Source organism: Phaseolus vulgaris, chromosome 7 (assembly GCF_000499845.2).
Source record: "Phaseolus vulgaris cultivar G19833 chromosome 7, P. vulgaris v2.0, whole genome shotgun sequence".
Lineage (NCBI taxonomy): Eukaryota > Viridiplantae > Streptophyta > Magnoliopsida > Fabales > Fabaceae > Phaseolus > Phaseolus vulgaris.
The window spans coordinates 14485432-14503108 of NC_023753.2; the positions used below are offsets into that span (position 1 = coordinate 14485432).

At 32.0% G+C, this 17677-nt stretch overlaps 1 protein-coding gene and 1 long non-coding RNA gene across 2 annotated transcripts in view; both read right to left on the reverse strand.

Moving 5' to 3' along the window:
• Positions 1 to 1180: 1180 nt before the first annotated feature.
• LOC137829104 (C2 and GRAM domain-containing protein At1g03370-like) overlaps positions 1181 to 17677 on the reverse strand; it is a 70518-nt gene continuing 54021 nt past the window's right edge. The window contains exons 2-3 of the mRNA XM_068635898.1: positions 1419 to 1601; positions 1181 to 1293 (exon numbers count right to left, since the gene is read on the reverse strand). Coding sequence (XP_068491999.1) covers positions 1181 to 1293; positions 1419 to 1601 — 296 coding nt within the window. The remainder of the gene's footprint in view (positions 1294 to 1418; positions 1602 to 17677) is intronic.
• LOC137828220 (uncharacterized) lies at positions 5467 to 7633 on the reverse strand. The gene is made up of 3 exons (XR_011083839.1): positions 7314 to 7633; positions 5822 to 5942; positions 5467 to 5689 (listed from the first exon to the last, which is right to left on the reverse strand). It is a non-coding gene; the product is annotated as an uncharacterized lncRNA (long non-coding RNA).

Here is a 17677-nt window from a genome sequence, read left to right on the forward strand (position 1 = left end):
TCGATACTTTCTCTCCAGTAGCAAAGATGACCACCATAAGGTTGCTTCTTTCTTTAGCTTCTATTTATAATTGGGAATTGAAACAATTAGACATAAACAATGCCTTTTTACATGGAGATTTGAAAGAAAATGTACACATGGTTGCTCCTCCTAGATTGACTTCTATTCCACCAAGAAAAGTTTGTAAACTAAAAAAGGCTTTATATGGCCTTAAAACAGCCTTTTGTGATAGTGATTGGGGCACCTGTAGTGATTCAAGACAATCAGTGACTGGTTTTAGTGTGTATCCAGGGAATTCTTTCATATCTTGGAAATCAAAGAAGCAAGGAACAATATCAAAGAGTTCTTGTGAAGCTAAATACATGGCAATGGCCACTGTTACATGTGAAATTCAATGGCTAACTTATCTTCTTCAAGATTTGAAAGTTCCTTTTGAGCAACCATCTCTTTTATACCGTGACAATGACTCAGCAAGATACATTGTAGCAAATCCAGTATTTCACGAACGTACAAAACATATAGAAATAGACTGTCACGTGGTCAGGGAAAAATTAAAGAAGGGTCTCATCCATTTGCTTCCCATTTCCACCACAGAGCAACTTCCTGATATTTATACCAAAGCTTTAAGTCCTCAATCTTTTAAGAATATTTGTTCCAAGCTGGGTCTCATCAATATTTGCTCTCCAACTTGTGGCGAGATATTAAAGGATACGGATACCAGAGTTACAGAAGGATCCTAATATTAATTGGGAGTCTTTTCTAATTATCAGTTGTTTCTCTTTATAGAAGAGAATAATTGGGTGTCTTTTCTAATTATCCGTTATTTCTCTTTATAGAGGGGAATAACCTTTATTTTATCCTTGTGTGTTATGATTCTAGTATTTAATTATTGATTATTTCCTTCTTTAGTTAAAAAATTATATTTACAATAAAGTATAAATAAAAAAAAATAAAAGTGTGGACCTAAAAAAATGTTGCAATTGAAAAAAACTTACAAGAATTTTTTTTGAATGGATTAATCAAAATGTACCATCGCTTTTGTGTCATCCACTTTTTTTTTTTATTATTGAAGTTCATCGTTTCATTTCATATTCGTACTCATCTGCTATATATTTATTGTGCATTAAATTTTTTTATTGTGAATAAATTAAATCAAAATCTAACTTCGGTTTTATTTCATCTACTTTTCAATGGAGTTCATGGATTTGAAGTCAATAAAAGGTCCATCAAATTTACAAACAACGACATCCATCACAGAAGGAGGATCATCCATCGCATCAAACTCAAATATTTCTGCAAAGATAAACAATGTTCTTAACAAAAAAAAATCATATATAACATATCCCATGTGAAAACTAGAGTTACGTATTACACTACTAGATCACTGGATTTAGATATCTGATCAGGTAATTACTCACCATTCCATATAGGATTAGATTTCTGGAACTTGATTGAACTAGTTCTTGTTTTTCCATTGCAAGTAAACACTACATATGGATCAGACAACCCACTAGAATGAACATAAGCTAAATTGCGTCCTTCAATCAACGCAACAGTTAGCAACCACCCATCTCCTTGTGCTTTTATTCCATGGTCACTACCTAATATTGTAGTATCAAGAAAAGTCAAACCACACACACATGGGCATTAAATGAAGCAAATAGGAAATAAACAGTTAAAAGACATGAGTGACAAACTCATGGTCACTTGATTAAAGAACCACAATAAGTCAATGAAAAAAAAAGAAAACCAAATTGATGTAATCTGGAGTATCTTACCCAACAATTTTTTTTCTTTCTTTTTGATCAGTATCTTACCCAACATGCGCTTACCTTGAAGAACAAAGACAACGAAGAAAACAAATTCACCAATTGAATTTGGCAAGTTCAACCCACCAAACTCAAGCCCTTGAATGGTGCTAGGTGCAACCAGCCAAATCTGAACAAGAACATATAACCCCATGAAAACTGTGGTGAATATTGTGAAATTAGCAAAATTTGTTCTGCAAGCTTCCAATCAGATTTAGGTTCTGCTGCATGTGATAACACCTTGCCGACCCAGTTTCTATCATTCCTTTTCATCATGGGGTTTTGTAAAAAAGTCATTGGCCATGATACAATAACATTGTTCTCACCTGTACGCAACTTTGGTCTGGTGTGATTATTATTTGTACCTCCCGTACATAACATCAGGAGTGTTGACACTCTCTAGAACATCAAAGTTCTTGCTTTCATATGTGTGTTTCAAACTTTCAAGATTTAAGTCTTTTGGTGCAATAACATTAGAAAATTTCATTGTCTTTCTTGATCTTTAGATGCTGTACTTTTTTCATAGTTTCTTCAAATGTCACATCAGAGACTGATCTTCATCATTCTTCATCTCACTAACTTCAAAATTTCAATTTGGTCTAAGTAGATGATAATGTGGTTGAATACATATTAGAGTTCTTAATAAAAATTTGAGGAATTCTAACTATTGATTGTTTTTATTTTTACCAAATTTTTCATCTTAGCAAATGTAATTTCTTCACTGCTAAAACGAAAAGACGAATTTGAATGACCTAGGGATGATGTTGAAGGTGATTCTTTTGTTTTAGAATGTGATAATAGATCGTCACTTGATAATAGATTCTTTTTACCATGGAGTCAAATGGTAGTAGTGATGATTTATTATCACACCCAAGAACAAAAGAATCACCTCCAAGATCATCCCCAAGTCATTCAAACTCGTATTCTCGTTCCAGAAAAAAGAAATTACATATGTTAAGATGAAAACTCTAGTAAAAATAAAAACAATTAACCGTTATAATTGCTTAAATTTTTAATAGGAACTCTGATGTATATTCAACCACATAATCATCTTCTTGGACTAACCTAAAATTTTGAAGTTAGTGACATGAAGAATGATGAATATCAGTGTCTAATGTGACAGTTAAAGAAACTATGAAAAAAATACAGTATTTGAAGATCAAGGTAGACAATGAAATTCTCTAATGTTATTGAGAGTTTGAAACACACATATGATGGCAAGAACTTTGATGTTCCAGAGAGTGTCATCACTCCTCATGTTATGTACAGGAGGTACAAATAATTATAACACCGGTCCAGAGTTGCGTAAAGGAGAGAAAAATGATACTGTATCATGGCCAATCATTTTTTTATAGAACACCATGATGAAAGGAATGATAGAAACTAGAGACAACAAAATGTTATTACATGCAACAAAACCTGAATCTGATTGGAAGCTTCCAATGCAGTATTTTTCTAATTTCATAGTATTCACCATAACTTTCAAGTATTAATGCCCATGTGTCTAATTATATTGATTTTTCTTGAATAAAAGCACAAGGAGATGACGTAACTCTAGTTTTCCTTACACATGTTTCCTTGCATGGTTAAAAACACACAAGATGAACATGGCAGACTTTAATTCCTTTTTCATATTTGTGTCTTTCGAAGTTGCACACAGGTAGAAAAGTAGAATCATATAACATCTCACAAATAACTTCTCTCCTCTATATCCACAACTTCCACAACTTGCATGAAAATCTGTCTTATTCTCTATTCAGTCTCTCTTCTTTCTTTGTCCTGAGTTTAAAAGAAAACAACAGAAAGAAAGTAAATCATCCACCTCAACTCCGACGAGCCCCACCTCTGCCAACTCCGACTCAGCAAGACGTCCAAGCGTTGATGCCGGCAAGTGTCTCAGGCTGTGGTCCCGAGTCAACTCGTCGAGTCACAGAAACCTGCTCTCCTCGCCTTGCTCAATCTCGTCGTCAATGACGAAAGGTCCATGCTAATCTTTGTATAGAGGGGTTTCCTCACATATAATATAAATAGTTAAATATGGTTTAAAGAAAATTGGTTCGAATTTTCAAATTTTCAAATTTTAAAATTTGAGCAAATTTTCATTTCAAAATTTAAATTCCAAATTTTAAATTTCAAATTTTAATTCCAAGTTTAGAGCGATAGAGATGAAAGTGAAATAATTTATGCTCCTTCCAACTACCATTCCATACCTAACTGTGATTTTGACAGAAAACAAAAATCTAAAACTCTATTTACAAAATCACTAAACTCACTACTATTTATACATCATTAGATTTGAAAATTTATTTAATATGAAAACATTATCAGGTTACGTTTATCTGCCAACTTATTAATATTTTATCACTAATTAGTAAAACAAAAACTACTTTAATGTTCAAATTAATTTTGAAACATTAGTTGAGTATTATTAAAATGTGATCTCTAAATTAATTATAAAAAAAATCAACTATATTTCACATTTAAATTGTATGTATAATATATAATTATATTTATAATATGACTGTGTCACGAACAATGCTCAACTTGCTATAAGAAAAAGTGTTTTTAGAAACTAATTTTTTGGTTTCTAAATTGATAAAATTAGTCACTAACTTCATTAGAGACTAATTTAGAAACTAATAGTCTTAAGTGGCTAAAATCATGGTCGCTAATTTTAAATACCAATTTAGATTCTAATTTAAAAACCAATTTAGTTATCATTAAATAAAAACAAATTTAGTGACCAAATATATAGAAACTAATTTAATGACCAAATATATAGAAACTAATTTAGTGACCAATTATAAAGAAACCAAATTAACAATTAATTTCATTGAAACCAATTTAGTGACCAAAATATATAGAAACTCATTTAGTGACCAAATATATAAATACCAAAAAATGTCACTATATTGGTTTCTAAATAATATAATTTATTATAAAATATTATTTTATTTGCCTACTTACTTTTTCCTATTTTATATTATTTTCTAGATTTAAGTTTATTAATTTTAAAATAAATTTATAGAGTTTGTCAACTCAAAACAATTATGTTCATAATTGATATATGGTTAGAACTGAGTAATTTTTTTAAAATTTTACAATTTCTTTTTATAAATTGTCAATGTGAATTAAGATTATGATAGAAACAAAAGATAATCAAATAAACCCAAATTGAAATTATTTTATTTTCATAGTTTTTTTTAACATTATAAAGTAAAGAAATATATACCTTAGTAATCATAAATAACATTACATTCTTTTTGTCATTTGTTAGATGCATTTTATTTCAAAAGGAATTTTCACTGTTCTATATTTGTACTTTATCTTTCTATTTTAGTAAATATAAATATTAATTTTATGTTTCTCATGCAAATTTTATAAACAGACAACTAACTTTGGAACTGCTTATTAGATTTAAGAAAAAATTAAAAACTATAAAAATTAGGCAGTAAAAGTTTTCGGAGCTCTCTGTCACAACAAATGTGATGATTTTACTTAAAAGTAAATCAAGCACTTTATTTACTCTCGTTCAAGAAGATGAATTCAGATTCCAATATGTTTTAGCTCCTCTTTTATAGATAAATCATTAGAAATAAATTAAGCTATGATAAACAAATATATATGATACCTTGAAACATATACAAAGGATGCATTGTTACTCAAAAAATGATTTCTTATATATCAAATAAAATAGTTTTTAAATAATATTAAGAATATAATAATACAAACATTAGGCTTCTGACTTAAAAGATAATTGAATCATTTACTCTCTTCAGGATTAGAGAACTTGCTAAGATTTTGAGCACAAGCAACACATATCCTAGCAGCCCTGGCTTCAAATGCTTCCAACACAACATTAGGCTTCAACCAATCCTCAGCTACAGGGAATAAAACAAGCATAATATTACAACTCATAGTTAGTACTAGAAATATTAAATAAAGCCATATTTGATTTGGATATCATGAAACTGATCTGGTTAGACTAGGCATAATCTCCAATTTCACTATACCCTTTTTAACATCAAAGTGGTATTACATCAGTTCTTCCATTTGAGCCATATAAGTTGTAGTACCAACAGGCTTATTTCCAATGCCCAGCTGAGAAACCGTCTTCATGAGATGCCTTAACAGCTGAAAAAATAATTACATGTCTTGAAGCAGCCAGTAGACAGTCAGACTCAAATTAAACCTTTAAAATGAAAATATAAGTGACCATTCTTATAAAATTCTATCAGTACGGTAGTATAAATCACGTTCTTCGAATTTGGAAGTTATACTTGTCCAAATCCCTTAAGCTGATTGTAACCCACGATAAACTATTGTGAGTACTAGATTCTAAGTTATCTATCTAGAAAAGCAAGTAAAAGGGAAAATGTGAGTAAAAAAATGAATTAAACAAACTCTTCTAGCACCCCTGGGCTTGTTTGTACAACAAAATTAATACTCCACAGTTCAGATTAAATAATTGAGGCACGGAATCCATTCACATCTCTTTAAACCCAAAGGCAGCTTCAAGACTCAACTCATACCTACCCTTCAACAGCTATACTGGGTTTAGAGGTAGACTATCCCAAGTGTGATTCAACTGGAATCTGGCTTCACTCTAAAGAAGTTGATGCTCACCTTTTTAGGTAGTATCTGTTTGTAGGTGGTCTCAAAAGGCAAAAGGCAGCCCTTTGGGTGAAACCCAAAAAACAGCAACACATAGCAGTGCTAAGTATCACTGACCCCTCAAACAAAAATAAAAACCAACTTGATACTCTTTCTTACCACTTTTCTATTTGAAACAAAATATATTTTCATAATCATACAAACATTTCATATTAGAAAATATTTCTTGACTACAATAATTTCAAACATTTCTTTGATTGCTAAAACAAAGTTTACTATGATAGTGACTAAGTTGAATTTGAACACAAGTTCCTTGAAGACACTTTTGGAATCAAACTTTTTTACATATGAAACAATCATTAAAAATGACCAACATGTTCTTTAAAAAAGATTTAATTAAGTAAAAAATATTAGTATGTAGACTAAAAAGAAATCCATAGTGTGAGTTTATCTTTCCACTGTGTATGTGTTTTCCTCTTCCTTTCTCTTTTCTTTCTCTGCCTAATATCTATGCCTAAGCAAATGCAAAGTGTTGAACAATAGACTCTGTGACTGTCCCTGTCTGCATGTGTGTCTATCATCTACAATAATCTGGACTATATTATCATAATTCTAAGTACCAACTATAGCACCGAAACTCATATTTTAACACAGTTTGTTTGAACTCACTTTGAAGTGACGACCAGTGGTAGAAGAATAAAGACATATGAGGATTATACTTTGTGTGATGCTCTTTAATTAAATTTCAATATATCAGATGGATTAAAAGAGAAGCCAAACAACACTTAACTAGCAATTAAATGAGGGAATACAAATAACATAATTTAGGGTTTTAAGATGGAGAAAGAGACACTGATCAAAGGCGAGACTGGATCACGAATCGAAACTTACGATGATAATCTTGAAGAGGTTGGCCTCCTTCAGAGCAAAGAAACACATTGTTGTAGAATGCGTTGTCATCGCCATTGCAGAGGACGTTGTCGTTGTAGAGTGTGTTGCCGTCGCTGTCGCTGCAGGGTGCGTTGCGTTGCCGTCGTCGTTTCTGCAGGTGCGTTGTCGTTGTCGTCGTTGCTGCAGGTGAGTTGTCGTTTCCGTCGTAGTTGCTGGAGGGTGAGTTGTCGTGTCCGTCGCCGTTACAGAGTGTTGCAGAGTGCAGGTGCGTGTGTGCTGAGTGAGAGAGATAAGTACAAAAGATAAAAGATTAAAGAGAGTTAAAGTTAGAAATTGAAAACTGCACTATTTAGTTTTAAAAAAAAAAAGTATACATATCTATTTTAAATTAATTCATAAATTTTTTAATTTAAACAATATTTTGAATTTGGTATTAATTTAATTCTATATCTAAATAATATTAAAAGGTTAAAATATTATTTTAAATGTAATTTTTAAATTGATATCAATTATTTAAATATTATACTAAAACTAATAAATTAGGAAATTTATTCATATTAATTTAAAATATTTTATAAATTAATAATTAATAATTAATTTTATAAAATTTAATTATCCCAAAATTAGTATCTAAATTCAAATAATAGTGACTAAAAATGTAAGTATCTAATTATATGGTGATTAGAAACTACAAAATTAGTTTCTAATTCTATTATTTTTAGAGAAAAAAAAATAGTTTCTAAAATAGATTAAAAGTGACTAAAAATATGATTTCCAATTACATTTTAACAAGAGACTTAAAAAAATGGTTTCTATAAAAAAAACTTTATTTTTATTTTTATTATTAGTTATAAAAAATATAGTATCTAATTATTTTATAATTTTTATTAATAATAGATACCATTTTAGTAACCAATAATTTTTAGTTTATAAAATGGTATCTAAATTAATTATTATAGAAACTAATTTTTTTTTCTATATTAGTTACCATTAATCATTTTCTTATAGTCTCAACTATAAAATATGTATTATATAAATGAATAGTTATATAATTGTATTAAACATGTGAACTATACAACTTTAAAAGAGCATATTAAAACGTTATTCGATTATTTTTTCATCTTATTGTTTATTATTCAATTATATATAAAACAATATTACAAGTCAAAATATAAGAAGCAAAAGGTGTCTTAAATTTCTTCAGACATTTTTAATGTTTCTGTTAGACAATTTAGAATATAAAATTTAAATTTCAGATTTGCAAAATTTATATTTCGAATTATAAAATTTAAAATTCAAAAAATTAAAAATATTAACTTTCAAGTTTTATAAACTATGAAGTATCTAGATTTCATATTTTGGAATTAAAAAACTAAGAAAGATAATTTTGACATTTTCTAAAATATGGTGTGCATGAGGAAAATATGGGAGTGCATGGGAAAAATAGGGGTACAAGAAGAAAAGCTCTGCTTTTTAAGTTATAATATACAATCTAATTGGATGAATTTACTGCTTTATTAGGCCTTAGCTCAATGTTTCTTTTAATATACTTATTTTTCCTTTATTTGTAAATTTGTGCATAAATAAATGATAATATTTTTGTATTCTCACAGTTTACGATTTTCTTTTTCTTGCATTTGTTTCATTTTTTGTGGATATGTCTCAAGTTAATGGACTAAAAGTATGATAGAAAAAGGGTTAAAGAAAGATTTTTTTTCATATGGATGGCTAAAGTAAAATAAATACATATTCATTTCACCTGTAAAAAATAATAATAAAATTTGTAAACATAGTTTATAATATTTTTTTGGTACATATTTCAACTTATTAATATTTTATCACTAATTAGTAAATCAAAAACTACTTTAATCTTCAAATTAATTTTGAAATATTAGTTGAGTATTATCAAAATATGATCTCTAAATTAATTATAAAAAGTCTAACCATATATTTACATTTAAATTGTAAGTATAATAAATATATAATTATATTTATCATATGACTGTGTCACAGACACATAGGTATTAATGCTCAACTTAAACTATAAAATATATATTATATAAATGAATAGTTATATAGTTGTATTAAAAATGTTATATTTCATTAGATAAATCGAACTATATAACTTTAAATCATGTTATTGTTTATTATTAAATTATATATATATATATATATATATAACAATATTACAAGTCAAAATATAAGAAGCAAAAGGTGTTAAATTTCTTTAGACTTTTTTTAATGTTTCTGTAGTAAATTTAGAATATAAAATTTAAATTTCAGATGCAAAATTTATATTCCGAATTATAAAATTCAAAAAATAAAAAATATTAACTTTCAAGTTTTATAAACTATGAAGTATCTAGATTTCATATTTTGGAATTAAAAAACCAAAAAGAATAATTTTGACATTTTAAAAAATATGGTGTGCATGAGGAAAATATGGGAGTGCATAGGAAAAATAGGGGTGCAAGAAGAAGAGCTAAATTACTTCCTTCAATTAAGGCAACAGTTAGCAACTACACATCTCCGTGCTTTTATTCCATGCTCACTACCTAATATTACAGTATCAAGAAAAGTCAATATAACCACACGCACATAGTTATTAAATGAAACAAATAGGCAGTAAACAGTTAAAAGACATGAGTGACAAACTCATCGTCACTTGAGTAATAAAGAGCCACACTAAGTTAGTGAAAAAAAAAACAAAATTGATGAAATGGGAAGTATCTTATAAAAAAAAAAATTATTTCTTTTTTACCAGTATCTTACCGAACATGTGTTCTCCTTGAAGAACGAAGATAACACATAAAAGAAATTCACCAATTGAATCTGGAAAGTCCAACCCACCAAACTCAAGCCCTTTAATGGTGTTGGGTGCAGCCAGCCAAATGTGAACAACAACATACAACCCCATGAAAATTGTGGTGAAACTGTGAAATTAGCAAAATACTACATTGCAAGCTTCCAATCAGATTCAGGTTTTGCGACATGTGATAACACCTTGTCGATCCCGGTTTCTATCATTCCTTTTCATCATGGTGTTCTGTAAAAAAATCATTGGCCATGATACAATAACATTGTTCTCACCTGTACTTAACTTTGGTCCGGTGTGATTATTATTTGTACCTCCCGTACATAGCATCGGGAGTGCTGACACTGTCTAGAACATCAAAGTTCTTGCTTTCATATGTGTGTTTCAAACTTTCAAGATTTAAGTCTTCTGGTACAATAACATTAGAGAATTTCATTGTCTGCCTTGATCTTTAGATGTTGTACTTTTTTCATAGTTTCTTCAAATGTCACATTAGAGACTGATCTTCACTGCTAATTTTTCATCTTAGCAAATGTAATTTCTTTACTGCTAGAACGAGAAGACGAATTTAAATGACCTGGAGAAGATGTTGAAGGTGATTCTTTTGTTTTAGAATGTGATAATAGATAATCACTACTACCATTTGACTCCATGCATGCATTATTCTTGTGAAAAGGAAGAGTGAGGATGTACTAATGTTGATGATATTATTAATGATTCTATATTAAAAAATACAGAATGAATTTAAATTTGTAGTATGTAAAATAAAAATTGAAACTTTAGATATTGGCATAATAACCCCTGGAGGAAGAAGTGAATAGTTAAATGAAAAAAGTGTGAAGGACATTTACAATTTTCACTCGTTTTCAATCATCATCGACGGGACCCCTCTAATGAAATTCCAACGCATTTCATGAAGAAATCAGAATACCCAAAGAATCACTTTGTTGCAAGGCTGTTTTTGCTTCAACCATATCATAGCCAACAAAGGTAAAGGAAATACGCAACTGATGTACATAGTTGTGTGGAACAGTTTAATTCATAATTTTCCACTTTCAGTTTATTCTTTCTACAACTTTGTCATAAACTGCATTACCCTTTTGGAAGATCTTTATAGGGTGCTCCGAAGTTTTCAGAGTGGTTAAAAAAGTTGACTTTTTTTACGTAATGATTCTTGATTCTGGTTCCCTTTTGAGTTCTTGAACGTGGTAATGAAGCTTGTGGTTCGTGTGATCGAATCAAAGAACTTGCCACCGACGGATCCTAATGGGTTGAGTAATCCGTACGTGAGGCTGCAATTGGGAAAGCAGAGGTTCCGGACCAAAGTGATCAAGAAGAATTTGAATCCAAAGTGGAATGAGGAGTTTAGTTTTAGGGTGCATGACCTTAATGAGGAGTTGGTTTTATCGGTTATGGAAGAAGATAAGTTCTTCAATGATGACTTTGTGGGACGAGATCAAGTCCCTTTGTACTGCTTGGTATTCTTTGCAACCCAAAAACAAGAAGTCCAAGAACAAGGAGGACAAAATTGACGTAGTGATATTTCAAGAACCTAAGATGTTTCAAACTCTTCCTAAGATGAAATGAGATGGCTTTAATAATTTCACAGAAACTACTTATACTATTGTTGTATTGGTTTTGTGGGTAAAGTTGGACTGATAAAATGGTGTAAGTTGCATTATGTCTATTTTGAGACTATGGAATATGGACAATGATCTGCAAACTAACTCCAAATATGAATATATGAAACATTGTTGTTTACCTTAAACTTAAATTTCGGCTTCTTTTTACCTTTTTCCGACAGGTGAGATACGTTTGAGCATATATTTTTCACAAAAGAATGCATCCATTGAGTCAAATGGTTGTAGTAATGATCTATTATCATATCCAACAATAAAAGAATCACCTTCAAGATCATCCCAAGGCCATTTAAACTCATATTCTTGTTGCGGCAGTGAAGAAATTATATATGTTAAGATGAAAACTCTAGTAAAAATAAAAACAATTAACGGTTATAATTGCTCAAATTTTTAATAAGAGTTCTGATGTGTATTCAACCCACAGAAGCATCTACTTGGACCAACCTGAAATTTTAAAGTTAGTGACATGAAGAATGATGAAGATGATGAGTCTCTAATGTGACATTTAAAGAAACTATGAAAAAAGTATTAGAATATATGGCTTTAAACTAGAGGGGGGTGAATGGTTTAAAGAGGGATTTCGAAAACTTTTAAGCCTTGAATGAAATTACTTCGAGAATATCTTGATTAAGAAATCAGTTTTTCAAAAACACAAAGCTAAAAGCACAGCACAGGAAAACAATCGGTTGTTTATACCAGTTTACAAATATCAAAACTGAATTTAAAGAGTTAAGGGATAGAGAAAATGAACATAGAGATTTATACTGGTTCACTCTAAACCCAGAGCTACATCCAATCTTCTCAGAAACCACTGAGGAACACCACTAAGCAATCAAACCTAGATCACTTACAATCACAACCAAGAAAGTGACCTTGATCCCCACAAGACACACACTTCTCTTGGCCAACAAACCAACACTAAGAATGCTGATCTTGATCCCTTCAAGAACACACAACACTTCTCAGCACACACACAAAGATTCTTGTTAAACAGATACAAGGATTACACTTGTTACAGAAGCAAATCTGAAATCAATACAAGCAGAAATCCTATCTCACACTCTTTGATCAATCTCAATCTCTAAGCAATCTCAACTTTTCAAAAACTCAAAATTAGTTAAAAACTCAAATCTGTTTTTCTGTGTATATCAAAATTGTTGTTTGTTATCAAATCTTAACAAACTATTAATTGCATTTAAAGATTGGTCAAAGCATGAAAAATTGAAGCGTAAACAGTTAGAAAACATTTAAAGCTCAATCAAAACAAAAAACCATTTTTCTGTTATGGTACCAAAACAAACAATCGATTGTTTCGACAAAACAATCGGTTGTTTTAGTTTTAACAGCTCAACCATTTGAAAAACAATTTTCAATCTTTTCTAAAAACACCTAAGTATAAAACAATCGGTTGTTTCGACAAAACAATCGGTTGTTTTTCACTTAGTTTGAAAAAAACTTTTCTTTTTAAAAAGATTGAGAATGCCTATTCTTTGGATTCAATCAAGAGTGGATTACAAAACTCAATCTACCCCAGATCCTATCTAAAAAACTCAGCAACAGCAAGCACAGCCTAACCTTCAACAACCTTCAAAGGGTTTTGGATTCTTCAAAGCTTGAACACCACTTGGTTCAACAATATCCCCTTATTTGACGAAGACAAATCCCTGGTGCTTGTGTTGTACCTGATTGAATCTGAAGCAGTACCTGCAAAAATAACATATCTACCATCCAATGCTTCTTACAACAGCAGGTTAGTTTTTCACACATTTAAAACATAAAACCTGATAAACAATCAGTTGTTTACTCGAAACAATCGGTTGTATTTATCAGCAGCAACAGAAAAAAGTTTTATATCAGAGATTTTAACAGAATTAAACAGTTTCAGATAAGGATACACAAGACCAATTAATTCTCCCCCTATTTGTCTTCACAAATAGACTTTAACAGTAACAAAACAGATTTAGGAGAGATTATTAAGATCAAGATACCTAATTCATTTCTTAGGAAGAAAAACCTCTCTTTTGGTAGTGGTTTCGTGAAGATGTCAGCTAGTTGCAGTTTGGTCTCCACAAACTTCACTTCACAGTTCCCATTGTTTACATGATCCCTGATGAAATGATGTCTTATCTTAATATGTTTGGTCCTTGAGTGTTGAATATGATTTTTGGTAAGATTGATGGCACTTGTGTTATCACACATCAAAGGGACTTTGCTGATCTTTAATCCAAAGTCTGCAAGTTGTTGTTTGAGCCATAGAATCTATGCATAGCAGCTTCCAGCAGCTATATACTCAGCCTCAGCAGTAGAGAGAGCAACACATGCTTGCTTTTTGCTATGCCATGAGATTAGGCTTGAGCCAAGAAGGTGGCAAGTGTCACTTGTGCTCTTCCTATCTAGCTTGCAACCTGCAAAGTCAGAATCTGAATAACCAATTAAGTGAATTGGAGAGTGAGAAGGATACCATAACCCAACAGTTGATGTTCCCTTTAGATATTTCAGAATTCTTTTTGCAACTTTGAAGTGTGATTCTTTAGGATTTGCTTGATATCTTGCACAAAGAGACACCGCGAACATGATGTCCAACCTACTTGCTGTTAGATATAGCAAAGAGCCAATCAATCCTCTGTATTTGGTTTGATCTACACTCTTTCCAGCAGAATCAACATCCATATAGCAGCTTGATGTCATTGGAGTGCTTGCTTCTTTGCAGCTTTCCATTTCAAATTTCTTGAGAATTTCCTTGCAATACTTTGATTCACATAGAAAGATCCCTTCCTTTGTTTGCTTAACCTGCAATCCAAGAAAGAAAGACAATTCTCCCATCATAGACATTTCAAACTCACCTTTCATTTCTGCCACAAATTCTTCACACAACCTATCTTGTGTAGCACCAAAGATGATGTCATCAACATAGATTTGTACAAGAATTATTTCTGAATTTGACTTTTTGATGAAGAGAGTCTTGTCTACCATTCCCCTTTCATAACCATGTGATAGCAGAAAGTTGCTAAGCCTCTCATACCACTACCTTGGAGCTTGCTTCAGTCCATACAAAACTTTCTTCAACTTGAAGACATGGTTGGGATGCTTATGATCTTCAAAACCCGGTGGTTGATCTACATACACTTTCTCATTGATGTAGCCATTCAAGAAGGCACTCTTGACATCCATTTGGAAGAGTTTGAAACCACTCATACAAGAAAAAGCCAGCAGCAGCCTCACAGCCTCCAACCTAGCAACAGGGGCAAAGGTTTCACCATAATCTATGCCCTCCTCTTAATTTTAGCCTTTAGCAACTAGCCTTGCTTTGTTCCTTGTGATCACACCATCTTCATCTAACTTGTTCCTGAAAACCCACTTCGAACCTATAATGTTCATTTCATCTGTTCTAGGGACAAGAAACCATACCTCATTCCTTACAAACTGATTCAACTCTTCATGCATAGCTTCAACCCACTTCTCATCCTTGAGAGCTTCATCAATTGACTTTGGTTCAATTTGAGATACGAAAGTTGTGTGCCTGCAAAAGTTTGAGATGAAGCTTCGTGTGGAGACACCTTCCTTTATCTGCCCTATGATGTTTTCCACTAATAGATCTCTAGGAATCCTCCACTCTTTGGGCAACTCACTCTGTTGCAGAATTTCAATCGGTTGTTTCTACGAATCAACCGGTTGTTTTTCTACACAGATTTTCGGCTTCTCCAAACTGATGCTTTGTTCATCCTCTTTAGCTCTGGTCTTCGGGATTTGGATGTTTCTGTGATCTACCTCATCAAAGACAACATGAACTGATTCTTCTACAGTCATCAACCTCTTATTGTAGATTCTATATGCATGACTTGTGAGAGAATACCCTATGAAGATGCCAAGATCCGCTTTCTCATCAAACTTCCCCATGTTTTCCTTTCCATTGTTGAGAACGAAACAACTGCAGCCAAAAACTCTAAGATGATTGATGTTAGGCTTCCTCCCATTGAAGAGTTCATATGAAGTTTTCTTCAAAATGGGCCTAATAAGCACTCTATTCATCACATAACACGAGGTGCTCACTACATCCGCCCAAAAGTACTTAGGAAGAGATGATTCACTAAGCATTGTCCTTGCTAGCTCTTCAAGAGACCTGTTCTTCCTGTCTACCACACGATTCTGCTGTGGAGTTCTTGGAGCAGAGAAGTTGTGCAGAATCCCCATCTTCTCACAGAAATTGCTGAACTTCTCATTTTGGAATTCTCCTCCATGATCACTTCTAATAGAGCCTATGTTGCAATTCTTTGTATTTTGTAACCTTCTTGCTAGCTTCTTGAATGCAGAAAAGGCATCACTCTTTGATTCCAAGAAAAGAGTACAAGTGAACCTAGAGAAGTCATCAACAATAACAAAAGCATAATAATTTCCACCAAGACTCATAGTTCTTGAGGGTCCAAAGAGATCCATGTGAAGAAGTTCAAGGGGTTTTAAAGAAGAAACAACATTTTTTATTTTAAAATAACTTTTCACTTGTTTCCCTTTTTGGCACACTTCACAAATGTGATCCCTCTCAAACTTGAGCTTTGGCAGCCCAATCACAAGATCCCTTGAAATGAGCTTGTTCAAGTGATTCATGTGAATATGAGCAATTCTTCTATGCCAAAGCCAAGATTCATCTTGCTTGGATAGAAGACATCCAATTGAACATGGTGAAGAGATATCTAGAAGATACACATTATTACTCTCTTACCTACCAACATTACCTCTTTTATGTTGGGTAGACATATTTCACATGTGTTTGACTTGAACATCACTTGATATCCCTTATCACATAGTTGGCTAATGCTCAGCAGATTGTGCTTTAGACCTTCTACATAGAGCACATCATGGATGACCAAGATGTCTTTGTCTCCTATGGATCATCTCACAAGAATCCTTCCTTTATTGTTGTCCCCATAGGTGACATGCCCTTCTTGCTTAAAGGAGATGCTCAGGAACCTTGATTTGTCCCCTGTCATGTGCTTGGAGCATCCACTGTCCAAGTACCATTGTTGCTTGCTCTCCTCCAAGATTTCCTACAAAGAAGATTTTCAAGTACAAAGATTTGGTCCCCTTATGAATGTGGGTCCATTTTGTTTATATTCATCAATTGAATCTTTATTGCACTTAAGAATCCACTTCATAACGCCTCTAGGGACAACAAATTTTCTGATTTTACAGAACCTCACAGAATTGCCTCTTTTCATGCAATAGAATCATGTAACATTCGGTAGTTTCGATGGTCCAATCGGTTGTTTTTCTGGCATTTTCGAAAATGATTTTGAAAATCTATCTTGTTTGTTTTGCGGGTTAAAACCCAATCCAGCTTTTCCAAAAACACAGTTTTGAGATGCCAAGACACTCTCAAAGTTGGATTGACCTTTAGAAAGCTTATCCACAGTTTTAAAAAGATAGTGAACCTTATTTTCAAGATTTTCGCAATTTTCACAAACAAGAGTATTACACTTGCAAGAGGAGTTTCTATAAATGATTTCAAGGTTTTCAAAATCTGTTTTTGAATTTTCTAATTCCTCTTCCAGTGATTTTACTCTGTTTCCAACTATTCTTTTCTTTTAACCGATTGTTCAAGAGGGTCAATCGGTTGGCTTCTTCATGCGTTCTCGAAAAGCTTGAAGTAATTGACCATAATTTTCAAAGTTTGAGGAGTTAGATGAACTTACACTACTTGAGTCATCCTCCTTTCTGGCCATGAAGCAGAGGTTAAGGCTTTTCTTGTTTTGCCTTCTTTTCCTTCTTGCTTGACTCTTTGACCTTGCCTCCTTAAGTTCATTTTTTCCATGAGTAGCCTTGAGTGTGTCCCACATCTCTTTAGCAGTTTTGCATTTTGATATTATGAAAAACTCATTAGTATCTAGTGCAGAAGCTATTATGTTTTGAGCAGT